Source organism: Nerophis ophidion, linkage group LG25 (genome assembly GCF_033978795.1).
Source record: "Nerophis ophidion isolate RoL-2023_Sa linkage group LG25, RoL_Noph_v1.0, whole genome shotgun sequence".
Lineage (NCBI taxonomy): Eukaryota > Metazoa > Chordata > Actinopteri > Syngnathiformes > Syngnathidae > Nerophis > Nerophis ophidion.
In genome coordinates, this window is record NC_084635.1 from 22,780,409 (window position 1) to 22,802,110 (window position 21,702).

Sequence of the window (21,702 nt, forward strand, 5' to 3'; positions counted from 1 at the left end):
TATCCTAGTAAATTTGTCTAATAACATCTGAATTGCTCCCACTGCAATCGCCTTTTTTTTTTCTAGTCCTTCACTCTAAATTTCCTCATCCACGAATCTTTCATCCTCGCTCAAATTATTGGGGAAATTGTCGCTTTCTCGGTCCGAATAGCTCTAGCTGCTGGTGGCCATTATTGTAAAGAATGTTCAGACGTGAGGAGCTCTACAACCCGTGTCGTCACGCGCACATCGTCTGCTACTTCCGGTACAGGCAAGGCTTTTTTATTAGCGACCAAAAGTTGCGAACTTTATCGTGGATGTTCTCTACTAAATCATTTCAGCAAAAATATGTCAATATCGTGAAATGATCAAGTATGACACATAGAATGGACCTGCTATCCCCGTTTAAATAAGAACATCTCATTTCAGTAGGCCTTTAAATACCTCTCACTGTGTGTGAGTGTTTGTCCTGCAAAAAACTTTTAACCGCTGTGTGGTTTGAAGCTGCAAAATATGTTAATTAGGAAGCGCTTCTTTTGCTTCTGGTGGCTGGCGCTAACAGAAGTGGGCGTGGCCTGCTGTGTTTAACCTCAGTTTTTATGCATCAAAGGGGATCTGAGAAAAGGTAAAAGTACCAAAGTGTGAGATTTAGGTTTTTGTGTTTGTATTTTTCCGCGGTTTATTATTTGGTATCATTGCCCAGAGTTGCACTTTTCATATTTCTTTCTGCACAGATATTCATTAAAAACACAATTACATTTGCAAAATATTAATTTCATTATCAGGTCAAATGTAGTTATAATAATAATAATGATAATGGATTAGATTGAAATAGCTCTTTTCTTCGAGTGACTTAAAGCCATCATTCATCCACACGTTGGTGGTGGTAAGCTACATTTTAGCCACAGCTATCCTGGGGTGGACTAATGAAAACATGGCTGCCAAACTGCACCGATGGCCTCTCCCCAACCACCGCCACCAAACATCCATAAACATTCAAATACCAGCGTGAGCGGCACTGGGAGCATGGTGAGTTGAGTATCTTGCCCATGGACACAACGGCGGCAATCACGGATGGATTCGTACCAGGAACTTACATCCAATCAAATACCTGGACAGCCGCTCTACTTTCTGAGCCACGCCACCCATAAGGAATATTTTAATCCAGCAAATGGGTCCATTATGCAACACCTGACACATTATAGTGTCACTACGGCTAGTGAGTGTGCCAAACACTCACTGGGGCATCATTTACTTATCATCAGCAAGTATTATATAACTATGTTTATGTGGATAATTCTGTGTCGTTGATTTAATGTGACAATGGTGGATAGGAATGATTTTCTTTGGTGTTGTGTTGTATGAACAAATGTGGATGCAAGTGTAATATTTAAAACCGTTCCATTCTGCAATAAATATGTTTTTATTGGCTCTGAGAGGAACCGTCAATGTTCAGCTTTTGTATTAGCAGAAAAGAAACACCTGCAATGAGTTGGCGACTTGTCCAGGGTGTACACCGCCTTCTGCCCGATTGTAGCTGAGAAAGGCACCGGCGCCCCCCGCAACCCCAAAGGGAATAAGCGGTAGAAAATGGATGGATGGAAAAAAAAAAACTCCTGCACTTTGTGTCTTTTCAGGTAGGTCAAGTGAAGACAAACCAATGATAGAATTATTTGGGATTTTTTTTAATGTAAATCCAAACAACCCAGTCTTAACAGAATTATGCATTTGAACAGCTTTAGTAGGAACTAATATATGTATATTTTTTTTACAAGTAACCAATTAATCAAATGTAAATATACAGAATGTGCAGTCATTCATTTATACATTTTTTCTTTACAAGTCAGCTTTCCCAAGCTGCTCCACACAAGAAGTCATTTCAAGTTAAATCAGTTCAAATTTGTTATGGGACAAAGTGCAGCAGCATCCTCAAATTTTAGCACACATACCACAAAGTACTTGTTTTTTTCCTTAACGATCATCACCCAGAAACAAAAGTACAAGGCTTGTCACGCTTATATTTAACCCAAAGTTCACTTTTACAGCTCCATGACTATGGAGCTACTTTTGGATGGATATTTCCAGAGAGGTGGCGGTCTCATTTATCAACACTGTGAACCCAAGAAGCATAATCTCATGCTATGGATGGCATTTATCAACATGTTGTGTACATTCAAGCACACCTTGTCTCATGCATAGGGATGTGGATCGTTACGAATACATTATCGATATTTATCGGTACTACATGTTATTGCTGAAAATAAAGATATGAAAACATTTTTAATTACCATTTGTACTCGCACATGAGGGTGTACACCACCAACATCATGTAACATCTCACAGCAGGAAAGTCTTATCAATGCATGCTTTTTAGGGCTGAAACAAATCAACTATAATGATCAATCACTGTGTTTCTTTTACAATTACACTCAGCTGGAAATAATATTTATGTGTAGCATTCACGTGCAGAGCACATACCTTTTACATGATATATTATATAAAATATATCATATAAATCAGGGGTCTCAAATTCACTTTACCTAGGGGCCACTGGATGCAGAGTCTGGGTGAGGCTGGGCTGCAAGAAAAGATTTCCTAAAACATTTTTTTGCATACGTCATCGTATAACGACGTTTCAAATTGTATTCCTTGTGCACCGCAACTTTCCTTGTGCAAATAATAAAAAATGCAGCTGTGTACCAAGAGATTTTAGAGCGCTGCATGCTTCCATCTGTTGTAAATCTCTATGGAGATGATGATTTCATTTTCCAGCATGATCTGGCACCTGCTCACAGTGCCAACACCGGCAGTAACTGGTGTACTGACCATGGCATTACTGTCTTCGATTGTCCTGCCAACTCCCCTGACCTAAATCCCATAGAGAATTTGTGTGGTGTTGTGAAGAAGAAGCTGAAAGACACCAGACCCAATAATGCAAATGAGCTAAAGGCTGCTATTGAAGCATCCTGGGCATCCATAACACCTCAGCAATGCCACAGGATGATTGCCTCCATGCCACGCCGTATTGATGCAGTAATCCATGCACATGGATTCCCAACCAAGTTCTGAGTGCATTAATTGACATTTTCATATTGTTTGATTTTGTTCTGCTGTTAAATCTTTTTTTTTTTACTTGGTCTGAGGAAATATTCAAATTTTTAAAAATAGGATTTTAGAGTTTTCTTAAGCTGTATGCCATTATCAGCAATATTAAAATAATAAAAAGCTTGCAATATTTCAGTTGTGTAATAAATCCAGAATGTATGACATTTTCATGTTTTTAGTTGCATTACAGAAAATAAAGGACTTTATCACAATATTGTAATTTTCTGAGGCAGTCCTGTAGTTCTCTCAGATCCAGCTTGTCTTTTTTATGCATTGCCTGCGCCATAATTACGACAGTCAGCTGGATTAAAAAAAACAATAGCCGTCATTAGTTGGTTCTCTTGGAATGAACTAATTGGGAAATGGTACCAAAAAATACCAGTACTCAGTATACAACCCTCATCATGCGTATGCACAAAAGCTGGTAGGAGAGTGAAACTACAAGTAGCGATGGCTGCGTCTGTCCACAACTTCAACATAAAACTGAAAAGTCAACCATAGCGTCTTGGTTTAGCAACCATGGTTGCTACTGAACCTCTGCAGGAACCCCTGCTGCCATTCCAATGTGAGAGGTAAATCTCCTTGTTCGCATCGTATTCGTGGGATTAGGTTTGTCTCGTTAATTTTGCAACACTACTTCTGTAAGGGATTGTTGCTGCCATACATGGTCAAATGGAGGCCTTCTTGACTTCAATGTATACGAGCCTTAACATGAGTCCACATATTTGAAAAAAATTTTTTTTCCCCCAGTTTCAGTCCTATAAAGAGTTTCAAACCTTTTCGACGCACAGGTTAATGAATGAGACCCCAGGATTGAACACACATCTCACCCAAGACAATGAGAGGAATGCGTGTTGATGTTTAGTACCAGCTTGTATCTGTCCTGTGTACTTCAAAAACACAATCTGTGATCGAACGCACAACAAACAACAATTCAAATAAGATGATAGAGATAAACAAAACGTAACCAGATGGTGATGCTATCTAACTCGTTCCCTTACATTGAAGTGTAAACATAACATGGACTGTACAGGAAAAACAAAGGAAATATCTCATTTCATATACAATTCCCAAGTAAATTAGTCAAGTTTTATTTGTTGACCTTATATTGCTGCTTTAGGTTAAACATACCGATATCTGCATGTACATGGGCTACATCAGGGGTCTCAAACTTGTGGCCCCACAGGACCTAAATTGTGGCTCCATATTAAATTCATAGTTTAGTGTAAATATGGCCAATCTTAAATATGGTGTCCCCACAACACTAACGTTAATCACTCAGTAAACAACACGACAACATACACAGGACGATGACTATGAAGAATAATAAACTAAGTAAACGCTAAACACCTGGCTGGCACTCTTAACGACGGGACTGATTCCGCCTCCCAGCATGCTTTGCAGAATTTTTTTTGTAAATGAATTGTCAAAATATTTGAATATCGTACAAAGGTTCATTGATGTCAGAAATTGAACTTCAAATTTGAAACCGATATGCAGAGGTGGGTAGAGTAGCCAGAAATTGTACTCAAGTAAGAGTACTGTTACTTTAGAGATGTATTACTCCCCAAATATTTACTTGAGTAAAACTAAAAAGTATGTTGTGAAAAAACTACTCAAGTACTGAGTAACTGATGAGTAACCTGTTCGTTTAATGATGACAGCAACAAGTAATGCACAAAAACATAAAAATAGCAATGAACTAATTCACAACCAGGAATATTTCTTAAGCAACTAAAACAATAATATATATATTAAATAATATTTATTTGGCTTTACACTGTATTGAAAAAAAAAATTGAAAATTAATTTTACCTTTGCAAGCTCATGATACTATTGGCTAAGTTTTATATTCATAAATGTAAGTTTCTCAATACCTGACCTGTTTTTTGTGCCTTTAAAAAACAACCAAAAAGCTGTGAAAACAATGATGCTGTGTTCCAAATTTAAGTTATTTACTGAGATGAGTGAGCCTGTGGCTTTGCACTTTGTTTATTTTATATATATATTTTTTTGCATTCTATTTTAGTTACTTTGAAATTACAACCCCTGTTTTGTACGGTTTTTATACTGTTTTGTACTGTTTTTGTACTTACTTTGATTATTATTTTCAACTGTTTGTAAATGTTGAAATTTATAAATAAAGGTTTATAAAAAAATAAAAAGTGTGCAGTTAATCATGTGACCGCCTGGCTCTGTTTGATTGGAGAAACGAAGTCAAACGTCACCAGTGACTGCATTTGATTGGTTAAACGCAGGCATGTGATAGATCCTACTTTGAAGGTCTGTCTGACAAGCCAAAACATACAAAGCGTGTATTAAAAGATCGATAAAAATCAGTAGCGAGTAGCAAGCTGAATGTAGATAAATGGAGCGGAGTAAAAGCGTTACTACTCTATAAATATACTCAAGTAAAAGTAAAAGTATGTTGCATTAAAACTTCTCTTAGAAGTACAATTTATCCCAAAAGTTACTCAAGTAAATGTAACGGAGTAAATGTAGCACGTTACTACCCACCTCTGCCAATATGTGGTATAAAGTTATTATTTACAAAGTGAGATATTTCAAGCCTTTATTAATTTAAAATCTTAACACTCATGGCTTATAATTTTTGAAAATCCCAAACTTCTAGCTCTCAAAAAAATGGAATATTGTTCAAGACTATAGGCTTCGCATGTCACACGCTCATCAGGCTAATCATTCCAAAACCCCTGGAAGGGTTCCTGAGTCTTTACAGTGGCTTGCAGAAGTATTCATGAGCTTCGAACTTTTCCATATTATGGCACATTACAACCATAAACATAAATATATTTTATTGGAATTGTATGGAAATGACCAACACAAAGTAGTATACAATTGTGAAGTTGTAATAATAATGTAATAGTGTAATCTAATCTCAGTACAAATACAGCCTGAGACGTTGGTTAAAAACATGATGAAGTCCAAGGAACACACCACACAAGTCGTGGAGAAGTTTAAAGCAGGCTTAAACTATACATTTCCCAAGCGTTGAAATTTTCACAGAGCACTTATCCAACGGATCACCTGGAAACGTAAAGAGTAGGAAACAACTGTAAACCAAAACTTACAAGTTGAAGAAGGAGAGCACTGATCGGAAATGCAGCCAAGAGGCCATGGTGACTCTGGACAAACTGCAGAGATTGAGACTTGGGCTGAGGTTCACCTTCTAACAGGACAACGAGCCTAACCATAACGCCAGGACTACAATGGAATGGTTTGTAACAAAACCTATTAATGTCTTAGAATGGCCCAGTCAAAGTTAGACCTTAACTCATTTGAGAATCTGTGGCAGGATTAGTGTGACCACGCTCTGCTCGCATTTTCCATCCCATCATTTGTGGCAGCTTTGGGGTATGGTGAACGACCGCCAGCATCTTCCAAATTGTCGATACACCAGGGCAAGGCTAACGATAATCAACCTACGTCCGAATAGCTACATATCTTCAAAGTCCTCAACCAAAAGGGTCGCCAGGCAGGCAAGAGTTTGTCATGTGTCCAGCAACAATCACTCTGACAAGACAGGCAAGTTCATCCCAACCCAAAATATTGTCAATTTCGTTGAGAGGAGAGTTGATCAATTCCATTATTCAACTTTTCGAGAGCAGTGCAAAAAAAAGACTACATGAAAATCAAACAAGACAGGAAAAGACAGAGGCAAGCAGGCCAAATACAGAAAGGGTAAGGAGTGTGCGCGCTCTTGCCTAGAACCAAGAGAGAAAAAGGAACTTGCCCACACTTCCAAACATAGCCAAACCTGGTTATCGACCATCAGGTAACTGTGTTTGATTGGCCAGCAAACTGGATGGATGGATCTTTATTGTCATTGCACACGCAGAATGAAATTTGTGTTTTCAGCACAAACCAAGATTAGACTAACAAAAGTTGTACAGGGTTACAGAACAGGAATGCTGATGGGTTGTCAAAGGCGCCCTGTCCCATGAAAGGTGGGAAAAAGGTGGACGCTGGGGGAGGATGAGCAAAAAAAAAAAATATTCTCAGATTGGGCTCTTAAGGTGGCCCAAAACACCATAGCAAAGCACATGTACATATTACAACATACAACTCAAGACTTGCAACAGAAAAGTTAGGGGGCGGGCATCCGGCCGGAAGCTGTCAGCCACTATGGGCCTTGCTTCGTTCATCATACCACACGGGATGGGGTGGTGGGGTATGTGTGTTGCGTGTATTTTTTGTGGATGCATGTGTGTGTGCAAGCTTGCAGCGTGTCTCTGTTCCACAACCATGGTGCTCTCGCAACTGCCACTCAGTCCACAGTCAACAACAACAGGTGTCCATGAGAGACAAGAAAGGAGTTTGTTGTGTTTTCACCACACTGTCTTTCAGGAGAGTCTCGAAGCCAGGGAAACAATCCAAGTGAGAATGTTTTATTTGCGAGCGAAGATAAAATGTGCTTTTCACTCAAAATTGTCAATTACTGGTCCCCAAATTCATCCTGCAGGTTAGATAGTCCGATGTTATCCAAACCACAAGAGTGTCCACAGTTCTGCCCGCATCCTCCAATCATTTATGGCAGCTTTAGGGTACTTTGAATGCTGCTGGCATCTTCCAAGTTGTCGACAAACCAGAGCAACGCTTACTCCAATCAGCAGAGGTCCTGTTGTCATAATTCCAAATAGGTAAATATCTTCAACGTCCTCCACTGAAAGAGTCTCAGGCACGCGGTAGTTGTTCTTCTCCCTAGAGTCCGTGGTGTGTCCAGCAACAACCGCTCTGTCAAGACTGGCTGGTTCCCCCAAACCCAAGATCTTGTCAATTTCGTTGAGAGGTCAGTTAATTAGTTCCATTGTTAAGATTTGGAACAAGAAAGAAAGGTAAGACAAGACTAAACAAAGAAGCGAGCAGCAGATATCAGGGACAGGGACAGGGAGCGTCCGCCCTCAATGATTGCCAGTGACTCGTCGGAACTGAACCCCATAGAGAACTTATGGGGCATTGCCGAGAGAAAGATGAAAAACATGAGAACGAACAATGCAGCTAATTGCAAGCATCAATGCCACGCCGCATTGAGGCAGTAAATTATGCAAAAAAAAAAAAACAAAGTACTAAAATTAAACATTACAAAGGGCCAATATTTCTCTGATTTTTAAATCCACTTCCTATCAATTTGATGTAATATTCTAATTTTCTGAGATTTTCATAAGCTGTAAACCACAAGCATCAAAAGAAGGCGTGACAATCTTGAGTTGCGTGTCATGAGCCAAGGTCAAATTTCAGTTTCACCTTGTAGATCTGATTGCTGGAATAAACAAACCTTTACACAATAATGAACTGTTTGGAGTTTCACATGTAGTTGCTCAAAGTACATGTTAAAATGTCTATGGATGTTTCCATTCATCCAGATCATTATTCTCAGGGCATTCAATCCATCGCAACTAGACTGTTTGGTTTGTCTCAGTTTTAGTCAGAACTAGATTACAGACTAGATCTGACCGATCTATGTCGACGAGCATAAACTGTAGACGCTTATTCGGATGAGTAAGTGAGTAACACAGCAAAAAGTCCAGTTCAAATTGATTGCATGCCCTAAGAAAACATGTTAAGAGTATGAGACGCCCAAGTGTCAAATGGTAAAGTCCATGCATTTTGGCTGGAGCTTGGGATGCGGTTCTGTATTCCTTTTAACTGGACATACTTATGGGGGCATCATAGTTCATGGTTTGCCTTCATGGCCCCCTCTCTCTCATAAGCTCTCTGAGCTGAGAACAACTGCAGCGCTGATGTCTGCCAAAGAAAAATGTTTCTGTGTTTATTTCTAACATTTCACAGGGGTGCTTTGCATGGGCAGTGCTACCATTAGTGTTGACTAAATTAGTCATTTGGTTCAAACTGGACTCTGAAATAACAAAATAAAGAATGACCTACAGCAGTGGTTCTCAAATGGGGGTACTTGAAGGTATGCCAAGGGGTAGGTGAGATTTTTTTTACTATTCTAAAAATAGCAACAATTCAAGAATCCTTTATGAATATATTTATTAAATAATACTTCAACAAAATATGAATTTAAGTTCCTAACTGTGAAATGAAATGCAACAATGCAATATTCAGTGTTGAAAGCTAGATTTTTTGTGGACATGTTCCATAAATATTGATGTTAAACATATATTTTTTTGTGAATAAATGTTTAGAATTAAGTTCATGGATCTCTATTATAATCCCCAAAGAGGGCACTTTAACTTGATGATTACTTCTATGTGTAGAAATCTTTATTTATAATTGAATCACTTGTTTATTTTTCAACAAGTTTTTAGTTATTTTTATATCTTTTTTTCGAAATAGTTCAAGAAAGACCACTACCAATGGGCAATATTTTGCACTGTTATACAATTCAATAAATCAGAAACTGATGACATAGTGCTGTATTTTACTTCTTTATCTCTTTTTTTTCAACCCAAAATGCTTTGCTCTGATTAGGGGGTACTTGAATTAAAAAAATGTTCACAGGGGGTAGATCTATCTGGGATGCTAATTCCTGCATCCAAGCCCCTGCTGATCAGGAATCAAGCTACTGTGAAGCAGGTGAGGACCTAGCCAGAGGGAGCAATGTCAGCATTACAAGACTGCTTCGAAACCACAGACTGGGACATGTTTAAAGCTGCCGCCATTGAAAATCACCACACATGTGGAGGAGTATGCAGAGTCTGTGTCCGCATACATTCAGAAGTGCATGGAAGATGTCAGTGTGATCAAGAACATCCCCACACGGGCCAACGAGAAACCCTGGATGAACAGTGAGGTACGTGCAATGCTGAAGGCTTTCAAGTCTGGCGACATGGTGGAATTAAAATCAGCCAGAGCTAACCTGAACCATGCCTTTAAAGTTGCAAAGCGTGCTCTCAGTCAGAAAGTGCAGGACTTCTTCGAGAACCCTACAAAGACTAGACGAATGTGGCAGGGCATACATGTCATCACGGACTATAAAGCTGCCCCCTGTCCCTGTGACAACAGTGTCAGCTTCCTGGATGACCTTAACAACTACTTTGCAAGGTTTGAGGCCCTTAACACCACTCCGGCGAGAAAATACATTCCTCGCCCTGATGAGCAGCCGCTCAACCTGAGGAGAGTGAACCCCCGGAAAGCACCGGGACCTGATGACAAGGTGCTTAAGGGATGTGCAGACCGGCTTGCTGGGGTTCTCACAGACATCTTCAACACCTCGCTGACCAAGGCTGTGGTACCATCATGTTTTAAGACGGCCACAATCATTCCTGTGCCTAAAAAAAACAATCTCCTCCCTCAATGATTATCGCCCCTTTGCACTCACCCCTATCATAATGAAGTGCTTCGAGAGGCTGGTAAATTAATATATTGTCTCCAGACTTCGCCCCACATTCGACCCATACCAGTTTGCTTATCGCCCTAACCGCTTCACAGAGGATGCCATCTCCTCTGCACTCCACCTGAGCTTAGAACATCTGGAAGCTAAGGACACACACGTGCGGATGTTGTTCTTGGACTTCAGCTCAGCATTCAACACCATCATCCCGCAGTACTTGGTGAGCAAACTGGCCTCCCTTGGATTCAGTACCCTCCTATGCAACTGGCTGCTTGACTTCCTCACAGACAGACTCCAGTCTGTGAGAGTGGGCAACAACACCTCTAGTGCCAACTCCCTGAGCACCGGCTCCCCCCCAGGGCTGCGTCCTGAGTCCGCTGCTGTTCACGTTGATGACTCATGACTGCTGCGCCAGGTCCACTACTAACCACATTGTGGAGTATGCGGACGACACGACAGTAGTGGGCCTCATCCGTGACAACAACGACATGGACTACTGGGAGGAGGTGAAACATCTGGTTGACCTCTGCAGAACCAACAACCTGGTCCTGAATGTCAAAAAGACCAAGGAGATCATTGTTGACTTCAGGAAGCACCAGTCCAGCCACGCTCCACTCTTCATCAACGGCAAAGCGGTGGAGATGGTAAGCAACACCAAGTTCCTGGGGGTGCAGATCACTGACAATATAACCTGGTGCTCAGCAGCACATGCACTTTTTTGCGTCGGATGAAAAGAACACAGCACCCTCCCACCATTCTCACCACATTCTACAGAAGCACTATAGAGAGCCTGCTGACCAACAGCATCTCTGTCTGGACTGGAGCCTGCAATGCCTCAGACTGGAAGTCTCTCCAGAGAGTGGTGAGGACTGCGGAAAAGATAATCAGGAATCCTCTTCCTCCTGTCCAGGAGATCGCAAAAAGCCGCTGCCTGACCAGGGCTCAGACAATCTGCAAAGACTCCTCCCACCCACACCAAGGACTGTTTTCACTGCTGGACTCTAGGAAGAGGTTCCGCAGCCTCCGAAGCAGAACCTCCAGGTTCTGTAACAGCTTCTTCCCTCAGGCCGTAAGACTCTTGAACGCATCATAATTAAATTATCCCCTCAACTCCCCCCATAAACGTGGACACATGTGAAAAAGTGCAATATATTTATCTGTACAGTAATCTATTTATTTATTTATTTATACATATTTATTTATTTTATATTTAAACATATTTATTTAATTATATATGCACCTTATTGCTCTTTTTATCCTGCACTACCAATAGCTTATGCAACAAAATGTTGTTCTTATTTGTGCTGTAAAGTTCAAATTTGAATGACAATAAAAAAGGAAGTCTAAAAAAAAAAAATCACTGAAAAAAGGTTGAGAACCACTGACCTAGAGTTTACTTTTGGCCGCCTTGAGGTAAATAGAGTTTGAGACCCCTGGTCTACTTGAATGATGTTGGTATGAAAAGCTTTGCTACTGAATGAAATAAAACTAAAATATTGTTCAGTAAGTTTTAACAAGAGAGGAATGATAATTGTACTGTTGAAAATGCTTAGCATATTTTTGTTTTGTTTCATAAAAATGTGTTTGCTTGCACTTTTAGCTGACATTCTTACCAGCAGTTACCATAATAACACAAAAAAAGGGGGTTGGGTGATTTTAAATGGTTAATACTGATATGAGTAAAAACACTTTAAAAATACAAAACAAGATCAAATGCTGACCTCTGCTGACATTCAATAGTGGAACCAAACCCTGGTTAAAAGTGACATTATTATTAATAAAGCTTACTTAGCATGGATAAAAATAACCCTAAAATGCCATCTTTTAAAATGTTGTCTTAAAAATACCTTTCTCTTGTCAGTAACAGCCTTTTTGAGGAATCGGAGACATTGAAATGAAGACCTTGGGCTACATGATGGTTGTAACGATGCTGAGTCAGCGCTGCCCGCTTTCCTGAGCTCTCACTGCGCCCGCCAAAGGGTGAACATAACCTGCAGTTTTACAGGTAAGGCTCCCCAAATGTCCTGCGACACTCCATGACACCCGTGCTGGGAGGGCGGTCACAGTTACGGGTCAGCTTTACCAGTCTGGGTGACAGGCGGTTGTATGCCAGCTTGTACTCCCGGTCAAAGGCATCTATAAACACAATTTCATCACGTCAGTCAGACTCACACACAGAAAAGAGCACATGTACAAACCCCGTTTCCATATGAGTAGGAAAATTGTGTTAGATGTAAATATAAACGAAATACAATGATTTGCAAATCATTTTCAACCCATATTCAATTGAATGCACTACTAAGACAAGATATTTGATGTTCAAACTCATAAACTATTTTTTTGCAAATAATAATTAACTTAGAATTTCATGGCTGCAACACGTGCCAAAGTAGTTGGGAAAGGGCATGTTCACCACTGTGTTACATCACCTTTTCTTTTAACAACACTCAATAACGTTTGGGAACTGAGGAAACTAATTGTTGAAGCTTTAAAAGTGGAATTCTTTCCCATTCTTGTTTTATGTAGAGCTTCAGTCGTTCAACAGTCCGGGGTCTCCGCTGTCGTATTTTATGCTTCATAATGCGCCACACATTTTCGATGGGAAACAGGTCTGGACTGCAGGCGGGCCAGGAAAGTACCCGCACTCTTTTTTTACGAAGCCACGCTGTTGTAACACCTGCTTAAAGTGGCTTGGCATTGTCTTGCTGAAATAAGCAGGGGAGTCCATGAAAAAGACGGCGCTTAGATGGCAGCATATGTTGTTCCGAAACCTGTATGTACCTTTCAGCATTAATGGTGCCTTCACAGATGTGTAAGTTACCCATGCCTTGGGCACTAATGCACCCCCATACCATCACAGATGCTGGCTTTTGAACTTTGCGTCGATAACAGTCTGGATGGTTCGCTTCCCCTTTGGTCCGGATGACAACATGTGGAAAATTTCCAAAAACAATTTGAAATGTGGACTCGTCAGACCACACAACACTTTTCCACTTTGCATCAGTCCATCTTAGATGATCTCGGCCCCAGAGAAGCCGGCGGCGTTTCTGGATGTTGTTGATAAATGGCTTTCGCTTTGCATAGTAGAGCTTTAACTTGCACTTACAGATGTAGCGACGAACTGTATTTAGTGACAGTGGTTTTCTGAAGTGTTCCTGAGCCCATGTGGTGATATCCTTTAGAGATTGATGTCGGTTTTTGATACAGTGCCGTCCGAGGGATCGAAGGTCACGGTCATATAATGTTGGTTTCCGGCTATGCCGCTTACGTGGAGTGATTTCTCCAGACTCTCTGAACCTTCTGATGATATTATGGACCGTAGATGTTGAAATCCCTAAATTTCTTGCAATTGCACTTTGAGAAACGTTGTTCTTAAACTGTTTGACTATTTGCTCACACAGTTGTGGACAAAGGGGTGTACCTCGCCCCATCCTTTCTTGTGAAAGACTGAGCATTTTTTGGGAAGCTGTTTTTATATCCAATCATGGCATCCACCTGTTCCCAATTAGTCTGCACAACTGTGGGATGTTCCAAATAAGTGTTTGATGAGCATTCCTCAACTTTATCAGTATTTATTGCCACCTTTCCCAATTCTTTGTCACGTGTTGCTGGCATCAAATTCTAAAGTTAATGATTATTTGCAAAAAAAAAAAGAGTTTATCAGTTTGAACATCAAATATGTTGTCTTTGTAGTGCATTCAACTGAATATGGGTTGAAAATGATTTGCAAATCATTGTATTCCGTTTGTATTTACAACTAACACAATTTCCCAACTCATATGGAAACAGGGTTTGTAAAATGATTTTTCCAATGATTTTCTTTTTATTTAGCATACTTTTCTTTACCAAATCTGCAGCAGTAATATTGTTCTTAAGCGTTAGTACATGCTCAAATCCTTCTTCCAGTTGCTAAAGATCTAAACATGTTTATTTGGTGTGGTAGAATCCAGGTTTATACTGTAATACAGGAAGTCATTGTGTACAGGTTTTAGTGCTGTCTAATTAGACAACAGAAAATCACCTAAACTTAAAACTTAATAGGCTCAGTGAGAGAGCTCTCACCTCAAAACAGTTGTATCTCAAATTTGAATCATTGGAATTAATACATTTCCATTTATTTGGTGCTTGTACCACCCGAAAAGAAAAAATTAACATGCTTTTTAAAAACAAAAATTACATTTTAGATAAGAACTACTAGTTTTATTGAGTAATATAATAATAATGTACAGTTTTTACTTTTAAGGTATCTCTTCCAGCTGCTTCTCTGTCAAACACACCATGAGCGGTATTTCCATATTTTCATGGATAAACGCCCTCCATTTAGATCAGGGGTCACCAACGCGGTGCCCGCGGGCACCAGGTAGCCCGTAAGGACCAGATGAGTCGCCCGCTGGCCTGTTCTAAAATAGCTCAAATAGCAGCACTTACCAGTGAGCTTTAAATTGTATTTATTTACTAGCAAGCTCGTCTCGCTTTGCTCAATATTTTTAATTCTAAGAGAGACGCAACTCAAATAGAATTTGAAAATCCAAGGAAATATTTTAAAGACTTGGTCTTCATTTGTTTGAATAATTTCATTAATTTCTTTTACTTTGCTTCTTATAACTTTCAGAAAGACAATTTTAGAGAAAAAATACAACCTTAAAAATGATTTTAGGATTTTTAAACACATATTCCTTTTTACCTTTTAAATTCCTTCCTCTTCTTTCCTGACAATTCAAATCAATGTTCAAGTATTTTTTTTATTATTATTGTAAAGAATAATAAATACATTTTAATTTAATTCTTGATTTTAGCTTCTGTTTTTTTGACAAAGAATATTTGTGAAATATTTCTTCAAACTTATTGTGATTAAAATAAAAAAAAATTATTCTGGCAAATCTAGAAAATCTATAGAATCAAATATAAATCTTATTACAAAGTGGATCTTAACCTATTTAAAACATGTCATCAACATTCTAAACTTAATCTTAATTCAGGAAAAATTACTAATGATGTTCCATAAATTCTTTTTTTTATTTTTTCAAAAAGATTCGAATTAGCTAGTTTTTCTCTTCATTTTTTTCGGTTGAATTTTAAAGAGTCAAAATTGAAGATGAACTATGTTTCAAAATTAAATATTCATTTTTTTCGTGTTTTCTCCTCTTTTAAATCGTTCAATTAGGTGTTTTATTCATCACTTATTCTCTACAAAAAACTTTCCGTAAAAAGGAAAAAAAATGTACGACGGAATGACAGACAGAAATACCTATTCTTTTTATATATATAGATTTATTTATTAAAGGTACATTAAACTGAGCAAATTGGCTATTTCTGGCAATTTATTTAAGTGTGTATCAAACTGGCAGCCCTTCACATTAATTAGTACCCAAGAAGTAGCTCTTGGTTTCAAAAAGTTTGGTGACCCCTGATTTAGATATTTTAAAATGTTTTGCTGACATTAGACTCATTCTGCTTAAGAATGATGCAGACTAGCAGAGATACGTTCCAATTTCTGCGAAGTTGGAGACACAGTCGGTCACATTTTTGATGATTTCTTTCTTTATTTCAAATTAATATAATCGACTTCCTCTTCCACGCACTGTGCATCACACACACACTGTTCTTTCCAATGATTGGAAAACAAAGTTATGTCGATCTCTAGTTATAAGCTAATGCTAGTGATTAGGACCAGATGTTTTGGGAAGATTTAATAGGGTTCAATGTGACATTTGCTACGCCTACTGATGGTGGGGATGGTTGTAACTCAAATTTTGGCTTGCAATTTAAAACAATCAGTCAAGAGACAGCTCAAAACACTCTTATGTTGGGGTACAACTATATTTATGTTGCTGTTGTTTCACGCCGCTAGGTGATAACAATATAGTGAATACTACATGTCAACATAAACGGACACATTTTTCATAGAAATGACCATATAACGCTCAATTTTATGTCGACATCGACGTAAACAGGCACCTTTTTAGTTACAAAAAAGAATGTGGTCGTCGACATAAGCGACATAAACAGGTTCCACTGTTCCGATGTGATGTCAGGTTAATGTTAGGGCTGGGCGTATCGATACCAAGTATCGATAGTATGGATACTTGATGGGTATCGTATCGATACTGGCGTGATGGTATCGATACTTCACCAAATTAAGCAAATCACTCCGATTTAAAAAAAAAATGTGAGCGCAGCGCAGCGTTCCTCACCACTCTACCCTCCTCCCTAGTGATGGGTCGCGAACGAGATTTAAAAACACTTTAAAAATTAATCTTCAACCCAAAATAAAATAAAATAAATCCAATTAACATGACGCTTGGTGCGTTCGCGCACACACATCAGTATAATTCGCTCCGAGGTTGACTCGGACACGCACACACACACACGCGTGCGTTTCCAGTGCGACTTAATGTCTTGGTTGTAAACTGTAAAGTATTTTATTGCACTAAAATAACGATAAGAATTTCTCAGTTCTTTTGTGTTGTGTTAATTTTTACAACTGTTTAATAACTAGTGTTTTCTTTTTTACTTAAGTTCTTGTGTGTTGTGAGGCGACTAGCCAAGTTCAGTATTTGTTTTCACCTTATTTGCACTATTTACTTTATTGTAATTGACATTATTACTTTTTTATTTGAATTTCTCAGTTCTTTTGTTTTGTGTTCATTTTTACAACTGTTTAATAACTAGTGTTTTCTTTTTTACTTAAGTTCTTGTGTGTTGTGAAGCAACTAGCCAAGTTCAGTATTTGTTTTCACCTTATTTGCACTACTTATTTTATTGTAATTGACATTATTACTTTTTTATTTGAATTTCTCAGTTCTTTTGTTTTGTGTTCATGTTTACAACTTTGTTCAATAACTAGAGTTTTGTTATTTACCTTAAGTGTTTGTGTGTTTTGAGGCGACAAGCAAGGTTCAGTAGTTGTTTGCACCTTAATTGCATTACTTTATTGCTATTGATATTACTTTTGTAATAAATATTTTATTTTTTTACTTAAATCGTTGTCCTGTGTTGTATTATTATCATAATCAATTAATAAAGGCAAAAGAACATTTTTTTTTTTCAAAAGTATCGATACCCCGAAGTCCCCCCCCCATCAGATGACGACACTTCCGGTATCGGTATCGGCGATACTGGCCGGTATCGGATCGGTATCGATACCCAAATTTGCGCTATTGCCCACCCCTAGTTAATGTAGCTGATTTTTGACAAAAGGCAGCAATAATTGAATATTTTCTTACTACTCACCGATATCAATGTTGTCTTTTCCCAGAGCCACCAGTGAGAGAAAGAGCAGGTCTCTGTACAAACTCCTGAATAGAACAACTTACATTCAGCAAGCAGTAGCCAATAAAGCACCATTTTAACGTACACACAAAAATTATTAAAATAAATGATTTATGTATTTTTGTAAATAAGGCTTCACAATTGCAAGCAAAAAATATCATGTTTACTTTAATGTAATTCATGTTGCATACAGTATGTTACATTGTTTATGGTAAAAGTGTTCCCTATTTAAAAAACTAACCTGGCTCTGTTTTATGGCTAGTACCACAAATGTACTTTGAATTAAAGCAAAAAACTTTGTATTTCAAAATAATTTAAAATTGTGTCATTCAAGCATTTTAGCTACAAAAAATACGTTGCATCAGGCTTTCCAGAGTAATGTTTATTCATGAAAATATTTTTCTTGCTTGATCTGTACAAATTAATTCAAGAAATATAGTATCGTATTTTAGTACAGTTTATTTTCATAGTTGGCCGGGGGTGCGATTTATACTCAGGAGCGGCTTATGTGTGAAATTATTAACACATTACCATAAAACATCAAATAATATTATTTAGCTAATTCACGTAAGAGACTAGACGTATAAGATTTCACGGGATTTAGCAATTAGGAGTGACAGATTGTTTGGTAAACGTATAGCATGTTCTATATGTTATAGTTATTTGAATGACTCTTACCATAATGTTACGTTAACATACCAGGCATCTTCTCAGTTAGTTATTTATGCCTCATATAACGTACACTTATTCAGCCTGTTGTTAACAAGTCTTTATTTATTTAAAATTGCCTTTCAAATGTCTATTCTTGGTGTTGGGTTTTATCAAATAAATTTCCCCCCAAAATGCGACTTATACGCCAGTTCGACTTATATTTGTTTTTTTCCTTCTTTATTATGCATTTTCAGCAGGTGCGACTTATACTCCAAAAAATACGGTAAATACAGTTAAATTATAAGACTAGACACCCAATTATTAAATGGCTTTAAAATGACATTTAATGGCAAAAAAACATGTTTTTTTTTACACTCTACAGCATGACTGTCACAACAAACACTCTTTCATTGGAAATGAAGTGATACGACACATTCTAAAGTAGGATGGATACATGAGGGTCACATCACTACGTCTCCTAAATGTTTCCTATACACCAGTTGGGAACGTAATGAGTTCAAGTCAAGCAGAAAACTGTATCTTACACATTTCAAGTGTGATCCAGTGTTCAGCCACACACTAAAACCTATCAAAACCTACTCAGTGGCCTAGTGGTTAGTGTCCGCCCTGAGATCGGTAGGTTGTGAGTTCAAATCCCGGCCGAGTCATACCAAAGACTATAAAAATGGGACCATTGCCTCCCTGCTTGGCACTCAGCATCAAGGGTTGGAATTGGGGGTTAAATCACCATAAATGATTCCCGGGCGCGGCACCAAGCAAATTTCACCACACCTAGTGTGTGTGTGACAATCGTTGGTACTTTAACTTATCTTTAACAGGTAGTCAACATATGCCAAGTTGTTAAATACCGTTGACTACATAAAGTAGAGCGACTAATATACTACATGTTTCTCAATCATTCATTTCCATCTAAAATTGTATAAATAATAATAACAATTATTTCCTCATCATCCAAATACTAAAGGATTTTGATAGGTACAGTATTTATTTTGATACGGTCAAATCTTATTTAAAATTGTAATTCAGGATAATGTCATTTTTTCCAAAAAGGCAAATATAATTGCAGAACTTTTTTAAAAACTTTGTTACATTTGCAATTTTATTGAAGTTATTCTTAAATATCTGAATGTAAGCAATTCATTTTTGCTATTCTTAAAATAGTGTTTTATTTTGAGTGTGGCCCTAATCATCCTTTGCAAGTTGGTTTTAATGTAATTGAAAAAAAAGGCCATCTGTGGGTGGGGCTTTGTACACTCTTTATGTATCCGTCTACTAGAGATGCGCGTTTTGCGGTCTCATCCGCGGAGTCCGCGGATAAACCGCGGGTCGGGCGGGTGACATGACGAAAAATTTGATTTTAAATAGATTCGGGCGGGTGGCGGTTGAACCATTCGGAATTATTTAATATACATGGTTCAGGGATCGGCAACCTTTACCACTCAAAGGGCCATTTTGACCAGTGTCACAAAGTAAAGAAACAACAGGAGCCGCAAACAATCTCGCGAATATCTTGTGGCGGTCGCCCAATTTACAAGAATTAGGGCGTGCTATGAGGCCATTGCCTTTGACGCCTTCTACAACATGTATAAACTGCATGGCAATCCAGCAACATGTTATATGTACCTTCCGCAGACACACGTACACGACTGAGAGGCATACTGGGCGACACAGAGTACACTGAAAGGTTGTGATATAAACAATGTTAACACTCTTACTAATATGCGCCACGCTATGAAGGCACACCAAACAAGAATGACAAACACATTTCGGGAGAACATCCTCACAGTAACACAACATAAACGCAACACACCAAATACCCAGGATCCTTTGTATCCATGAGTATTTCTGACTATATTATACACCCCACTAGCACCAAAGCCCGACCCCCCACCGCTCCGTGCGTTGGTAAGGTGGGCAGGGTTTGGTGCTAGCGGGGTGTATAATATAGTCAGGAAAACTAATGGATGCAAAGGATCCTGGGTATTTGTTGTGTTGCGTTTATGGTGCGTTACTGTGAGGATGTTCTCCCGAAATGTGTTTGTCATTCTTGTTTGATGTGGCTTTACAGTGTGGCGCATATTAGTAAGAGTGTTAAAATTGTTTATATCAGAACCATCAGTGTACTCTGTGTCACCCAGTATTGCCTTTCAATCTTGTACGTGTTTCTGCGGAAGCTGCACATAACATGTTGCTAGACTGGGAAAACAGTTTGTACATGTTGTTGAAGGTGTCAAAGGCGATGACTTCATAGCACGCCCTTAATCTCGTTATCTGGAAAAGCATCAGCAAACAGTTGCGAGAATGATTGCGGCTCCCACTAACCTCTATACTCTGTGGATCGGGTCAAATTTGATCTACGAGTGGAAAAAGCTGCCGACCCCTGATATATAACAGCGGGCGGGTGGCGGGCGGTTGTGGTGTTGATAAAATGTTGGTTCGGGTGGATGGTGGGTGGATGACGACTTTAGTGATGCGGTTGCGGATGATATAATTGCCTATCCGCGCATCTCTACCGTCCATATATAAACGTATTCACGGTTTGCAGTGAAAAGGGTAATTGATATGGCTATATCACACAGTACTTATTGCACACCAGACAATCAAAACTAAAACAATAATCGCTGACCTTTGCCTTTTGTGTCCAAATGTCTGACCCTGTATCTCCAGCAGATGAGCCATTGGTCGACTAACATCATTCCTCTGGATGCTCCTCACGACACTCTGCAGCAGATCCTCAGAGAAGGGCTTCTCTTCTTTTGGGATGGTTTGGGACACAGGGTAGCCCACATCTAGCACACGCACACGCACACGCACACGCACGCACGCACGCACGCACGCACGCACGCACGCACGCACACACACACACACACACACACACACACACAGACAAATCAGCTGAGGGCATTTTTAATTCAGCATTGTCCTGACTGCCGTTTTAAATGCATGTACTATTGACTGACTTTAACAATTATTTTACTTGTGTTTATATATATATATATATATATATATATATATATATATATATATATATATATATATATATATATATATATATACATACACCGTATTTCCTTGAATAGCCGCCGGGCATGTAATATGCGCCTGCCTAGAATTACTGCCAGGTCAAACTCGCTCCCCAAATGTATTAGCGCATGCTTACTTTTACCGCCGGGTCAAATTCGTGACGTCACGAGTGACGCTTCCCTTGTCGTCATTTTCAAAATGGCGGAGGAGTTTTTTTTGCTTTTATTATGTGTAAACCAGGGGTTTTGTTCCACAGCCATACAGATCACACTGATGGTTGTGATATAAAACAACTTTAACACTCTTACTAATATGTGCCACACTCTGTGAACCCA

General features: G+C 38.8%; 1 protein-coding gene across 4 annotated transcripts in view; it reads right to left on the minus strand.

Moving 5' to 3' along the window:
- Window positions 1-1,650: 1,650 nt before the first annotated feature.
- LOC133543197 (C-myc promoter-binding protein-like) overlaps window positions 1,651-21,702 on the minus strand; it is a 146,683-nt gene continuing 126,631 nt past the window's right edge. For all 4 annotated transcript variants that reach the window (XM_061887712.1, XM_061887710.1, XM_061887711.1 and 1 more), the window contains 3 exons: window positions 20,970-21,132; window positions 17,633-17,697; window positions 1,651-12,535 (listed from right to left, as the gene is read on the minus strand). In XM_061887712.1, coding sequence (XP_061743696.1) covers window positions 12,399-12,535; window positions 17,633-17,697; window positions 20,970-21,132 — 365 coding nt within the window. In that variant the 3' untranslated portion in view covers window positions 1,651-12,398. The remainder of the gene's footprint in view (window positions 12,536-17,632; window positions 17,698-20,969; window positions 21,133-21,702) is intronic.